Source organism: Gastrolobium bilobum, unplaced genomic scaffold (assembly GCF_033153095.1).
Source record: "Gastrolobium bilobum isolate Gb01-03AN ecotype WA unplaced genomic scaffold, APGP_CSIRO_Gbil_v1 utg2831, whole genome shotgun sequence".
NCBI lineage: Eukaryota > Viridiplantae > Streptophyta > Magnoliopsida > Fabales > Fabaceae > Gastrolobium > Gastrolobium bilobum.
Window position 1 is genome coordinate 107,395 of NW_026899212.1, and position 6,000 is coordinate 113,394.

Here is a 6,000-nt window from a genome sequence, read left to right on the forward strand (position 1 = left end):
TGTGTAAGTATATTTAAGAATTTAGGAGAAGATATGTACCTTGTGATTAAAATACTAAAATTTATAACGGGAGAATAACTAATTCTGGGGAACGTCCGTGATTGTTTCCCGTCAGTAGTGAGACGATAAATTCTTCTAATTAACTGTTGATAGAGATGGCTTGAGATTGTAGAGAAGCACAAAAAATACCAGCATTTATTGTTAGTTAGAGGAGCTTCTTTGAAAATGTTTTCTTTGTGATAAAGGATTTATCATTATGTAGGGACAATGACCATATTGCCACTTTTTAGGCAAAATCTTATCTGATTGTCACTTCTGAAAATTTTTTTGCCAAAATGCCACGCCTGAATCCGGCTGGTCTGACAAGCGGGAATGGACTGGACACGTGTCAGCGTCTGAATGGTCAACCATTCTCGCTGGGCCGCTCAGCTAGAATGGCAGAATACTGACACGTGGCAAAAGTACAGACATGCAGAGAATGCCTGTGCTTTTGCCACGTGTCAGCATTCTGTCATTCTAGCTGGGCGGCCCAGCGAGAATGGTTGACCATTCATACGCTGACACGTGTCCAGTCCATTCCTGCTTGTCAGACCAGCGGGATTCAGGCGTGGCATTTTGGCAAATTTTTTTTCAGAAGTGACAATCAGGTAAATTTTTATGAAAGGAGTGGCAATATGGTCAATGTCCCCATTATGTACGGCATTTTGGACCTGAGTCCATTAAGAAAAAAAATATGATCAGTATTTAAAATAATGCATGATATAACATCTAATTGTACAGTTTAAATATATATTACTAATTTAAATATTTTTACATTATCATTTAATAATTTATTGAAACACATTAATTTTTTCAAACAATAATTAGGATGATTTTTTTATATTAAATAATACGTAATTAAATAGTAACTAAACAATTATATAAAAAGTGCATTTAAATTAAAAGTATAGTAATAATAATTCAGAATTGAGTAAGGAATGATTTATTTTGAAATATCTTGAAAACATCGTATCACATTTGTTTAATTTATATAAGGTTTATTAGAGTACATTAAAATTAAATACATATTTTTATTAATTTGGGTTTTCGTCTCTGTAATATTTTTTAATTTCTATAATTTTTCTGATTCAATTTTAAATTTCTTCTTTTATGTATTAGTACTTATATTTTTCATTTCTTAAGTTTTAGACTCTATAATTTATATTCATCAAAAGTAATTAATACTTCATGAAAAATGGATCCCTAAATTTTAACTTATATATGAAGGTATTGGTCCTTATTAAGTACCCAATAGGGACGTAAAGTCCTTATTAATACTTCATTTTTTTTCTTGATTATTGTGGCCGCAGAAAGATAATAACTTATTCTCCGACAGAAGAAGTTATTATCAATATATATATATATAGATAGAGGAAGAATTTATTTATAATTTTTTTTATAAATTCTTGCAAATTACACTATATACAGTGGTGGACGTAGGTAAGTGCAAGTGTGTGCAAGTGCACACATAAATTTTTTGAAAAAAAGAAAAGAAAATATATTTTGGATCATCAACAAAAATTATAGGATCCAATTTGATCTCTTAAAAAAAGTTGACTCGTGATCCCTTTAAATTCCAAAATAAACCCATGCTAGTCCTTTTGAGGGATTAATATGGGTCTTTTTGAATTTCAGAGGATCATGATTTTGATTATCTGAATCTATTTTTGAATTCTACGGGATCACGAGTAGATTTTTTTCCCTAAGAGATTAAATTGAGGCCCGTAATTTTTAATTTTTGTTGATGACCCAAAATGTTGTATTGTAACAGTTTAGTTGACTCTTGATTACTTTTTTTATATTAAATTAAAGTTTACTTTTTTTTTATATATTCTTTTGTATTTAATATATTAAAAATTTTCTTTAAATTTTTTTCTTTATTCTTTTATTGTAAATGTGCATACATTAATTTTTTTTTCTAGGTTCGCTATTGACTATAATTATCAGAAATATAGTGTAACCTAATGTATTTCGGGAAGTACATATTAATTATAGTTTGTAAAAGTTTACAAATAAAAAGTTTATAAATATAACTCTTCCTTTTATTTATATATATATATATATATATATATATATATATATATATATTCAACTCACGTGATATAAATGATTCCAAGAGATAGATACATACACCAATAATTGAATAATGAGTTGTGGACATAAATGATTCCAAGAGATAGATGTCCTATCTTCAAATTAACCATTGCAACAGTTTCACTTATTTTGTCTATTGATACGTACATCCATAGCTATAAAAGCCAAAAATCTAGAATACAATCATAGGTACGATTTGTGAACAAAAACGTGCCATGTCAGTTGCCTTTGCACCGGAAAGAGAAGAAAAAAAAGTGATTTTTGTAATTTACACACGTAATACATAATATAAATTACAAAAATTGCACCCCGTACGACCTTAGTAGCAAAAGTGCGCTCCTATAAATGGCCTCCGTCACGGTTAAAATGGAGAATCTAGTGAGCAAGAACATAACAATGACTTTCATTCCATCGGCTCATGCCACGGAGCTATTACCTACGCTGGTTAGAAATGCCAAGCTCTCTAGAGAAGAAGACAAACAGTTAGATGCTCAAGAGAATCATGGAGATATGAACCTTGCTATCACCAAATGCAGTGGGGAGACAAAAGCCAATTTGGCTGGAGTAATTACTCGCTACGTGGAAACTCTAAATCAGTACAATTTGCGCAACTTGGGTACGTAAGCTTTTGGTGCTTGTACTTTATCTCTCTCTCTATCTATAATGCTATGTATACTTACTTACGAGACTAAACTAATTAATGACTTCCACGCACAACTGCAGGCTATCCAACTAATCAGAATTTCAACTATGATGCATTAGCACCGTTGCTTCATTTTCACCTCAACAATGCTGGTGACCCTTTTCTAGGGAGCAGTTTTTCTCTAAATTCAACAGCATTTGAAGTTTGCGTTCTTGATTGGTTTGCAAACCTTTGGGAGATAGAGAAGGATGAGTATTGGGGATACGTCACAACTGGTGGAACTGAAGGCAATCTTCACGGGATTTTAATAGGGTCAGTTTTGTTGAACTTGCTAATTTCTAGAGCCTTTTGATATATTACAAACATGGATTAATATTTTTCATATTGTAAGAGATAATTTTATCTCTTATACACACATAAAAGTATTGAACTTCCTCCTTAATGCTAAGCTCAAAGGCCATTAAGGGGTTTGAAAAATCCTAAACTTTAAACTTTCTTCCTCCCCTTTATAAACATTAGTAGTGAGATGATGGTAACCATCTTGCAGGTGAAGCTTGATCTTTTGTAACCCATTATTTTTAGAGTAAGTACCCTTTATAAACATTAGTAGTGAGATGATGGTAACCATCTTGCAGGTGAAGCTTGATCTTTTGTAACCCATTATTTTTAGAGTAAGTACCCTTTTTGGTCCTCAGCAAATTTCACGATGCCCGCTTTAGTCCCTAACAAATAAAAAGGCCCATCGTGGTCCCTAAAAAATTCAAAATGGACCCATTTAGTTGAAATCGAGGTCCCTCACAAATTAAAAAAAGATCCATATTAGTCCCCAAAAGAACTAAAATGGGTCCATTTTGAATTTCTTAGGGACCACAATGGGCCTTTTTATTTTCTAGGGACTAAAGCGGGCTTCGTGAAATTTGCTGAGGACCAAAAAGGGTATTTACTCTTATTTTTATAGTGGAAGTTTGATTATGCAATAATGTCCTGTGAATTTTTACTTCTTCACATTGAAAAATGTTTTTCCACGTTAAAATCTGCTATGTTCTTTCTCTCTCTCTCTTCTTTGTATTATTCGTTTTTCCGCTATGCTGGCCAACCTGTTGATACAGCCCACCTTTGATTGAAGAGTCAAACTCCTAACTCGACGTTTCACTTTCGCAAAAGCTTCTTAGCCAAAATTGAGAGAACTTGATCAGTTCCCAACAAAAAGTGTGTGATGATTATATATATTTTTTCTCTATTCTTTCCACATGGGTCCCACACAACACACTTTATGTGTGTCTAAGATATAAAATTATCTCCTAAACACTAATTCCTTACAAATAATGTGTATCCTAAACACATACATTGATTTATATCTTTTTATATAGGAGAGAACAATTTCCAGATGGGATTATTTATACCTCCCAAGATTCACATTATTCAATATTCAAAATAGCAAGAATGTATCGAATGCAGTGCGTGAAGGTTGGTACATTCGTTTCTGGTAAGATTGATTGTGCTGAACTAAAGACTTTACTACTTGCTCACAAGGACAAGCCAGCCATCATCAATCTAAACATAGGTCTCCTCGTCTTTGACAACTATACACAAATTACAGTTAACAAGCTTATGCACACACTTTTGTGCAAATTGTATATGTAGGCATTTTGGCTAAACTTGAAAGAGTTCATGTTGCAGGGACTACTATGAAGGGAGGTATCGATGACCTTGATCTAGTAATTCAAACACTTGAGGAATGTGGTTTTACTCGTGATCGATTCTACATTCACTGTGACGGAGCACTATTTGGAATGATGTTGCCTTTTATTGAACGGGTGTGTTAAAGTTATTTACATAAACATTATTATATAAAAGCGTTACTTTGAAAGTGTGCTTAGGTATACGTAGGAGATACAGTGGAGGTCGGATGTATGGAGTCCGGAGCATCCCAGCTGAGAAAAGTTTAAAGCAGTGTGATTTGGATTATGGAATCAAATCTTTAGATTCATGAATAGTAGACAATATTTTGGAGAAAAAAAATTATGCTACATTAATTTGTGAAGAAATCTTATTATAATCAATTAAGAACCTTAACTTTGTTAAACAAATTATTAATAAAAAATACTTGAGAAAGCAAATATGTAACTTGGGATGACATATATGACGTCTCATAAATTTTATACTTTTTTTTAAAAATATAAATTCTTATTTGTTAAGTCTTAAAGTTGAGGTCATTAATCGATTATTATTAAAGTCAAGGTTTTAGTACAAAGCTTTTCTCAATCTAAGCTTCAATTTTTTTTTAAGAATGCAAATGTGTAGACCTACCTATTTATCTACATTATTATCTAACTTAAGGATTCAGATGACTCCTACTTAATTATGATTTCATCTACAATATTGTTTGAGTGATTGCACAGGCACCAAGGATTACCTTCAAGAAACCTATTGGAAGTGTAGCCATTTCTGGCCATAAGTTTTTGGGGTGCCCAATTCCTTGTGGTGTTTTAATTACTCGTTTAGAGCACGTGAACGCTCTGACTAGAGATGTTGAAATCATTGCTTCAAGGGATGTCACAATCACAGGTAGCCGTAGCGGGCATGCTCCAATCTTCCTCTGGTATGCTCTTCAAGAAAGAGGTTTGATAGGACTCAAGAAAGAAGTGCAGATGTGTATCAAGAATGCACATCATTTAGTGGATCAACTACGGGATAGTGGCATTGGTGCAATGTTGAATGAATTTAGTAATACTGTTGTCTTTGAAAGGCCTCTGGATGATGACTTTACGCGTAGCTGGAATTTGGCATGCACAGGAGATATTGCACATGTGGTGGTGATGCAACACATTACCATTGAAATGCTGGGCTCCTTTGTCAGTGAATTTCTTCAAAAACGATCCATTTGGTTCAAAGATGGACGGTTTCAACCTCTATGTATTGCAAACAATGTTGGTTCTGGAAATTGTGCTTGTTCAATGCACAAAACATTATCATGATTGAACGTTTATTTACTAATACATATGTGATGTATATAAATAATTGACTCAGTGCGTGGATGCAGTTGTCACTTGTAGTTTTTACACGATTTTTTTTTTTTTTTTAAGTTATAGTATTGTAGTTTTTAAGGCAACACGAATCCGTTAAAAAGATAAAATAGTATTATAATTAGGATGTAATTTTGATATATACAAATTGGGGTTTTAATTTGTCCTTTAACATGATAAGAAAAAATTTCTTACACA

General features: G+C 32.7%; 1 protein-coding gene across 1 annotated transcript; it reads left to right on the plus strand.

The window, feature by feature from the left end:
• The first annotated feature begins 2,523 nt into the window (after positions 1 to 2,523).
• Positions 2,524 to 5,754, plus strand: LOC133288313 (serine decarboxylase-like). The gene is made up of 6 exons (XM_061486044.1): positions 2,524 to 2,749; positions 2,857 to 3,088; positions 4,147 to 4,361; positions 4,396 to 4,410; positions 4,457 to 4,593; positions 5,179 to 5,754. The coding sequence occupies exons 1-6, from the start codon at positions 2,530 to 2,532 to the stop codon at positions 5,752 to 5,754; spliced, it is 1,395 nt and encodes a 464-aa protein (XP_061342028.1). The 5' UTR covers positions 2,524 to 2,529.
• Positions 5,755 to 6,000: the final 246 nt, after the last annotated feature.

What these genes read in the sequence shown, in the direction of transcription:
- LOC133288313 (XM_061486044.1), top strand. Translation starts at nt 2,530, where the DNA reads ATGACTTTCATTCCATCGGCTCATGCCACGGAGCTATTACCTACGCTG. An exon ending in CTTCACGGGATTTTAATAGG is followed by an intron (nt 3,089 to 4,146) that starts GTCAGTTTTGTT and finishes CTTTTTATATAG; the next exon opens with GAGAGAACAATTTCCAGATG. An exon ending in TGTTGCCTTTTATTGAACGG is followed by an intron (nt 4,594 to 5,178) that starts GTGTGTTAAAGT and finishes GTGATTGCACAG; the next exon opens with GCACCAAGGATTACCTTCAA.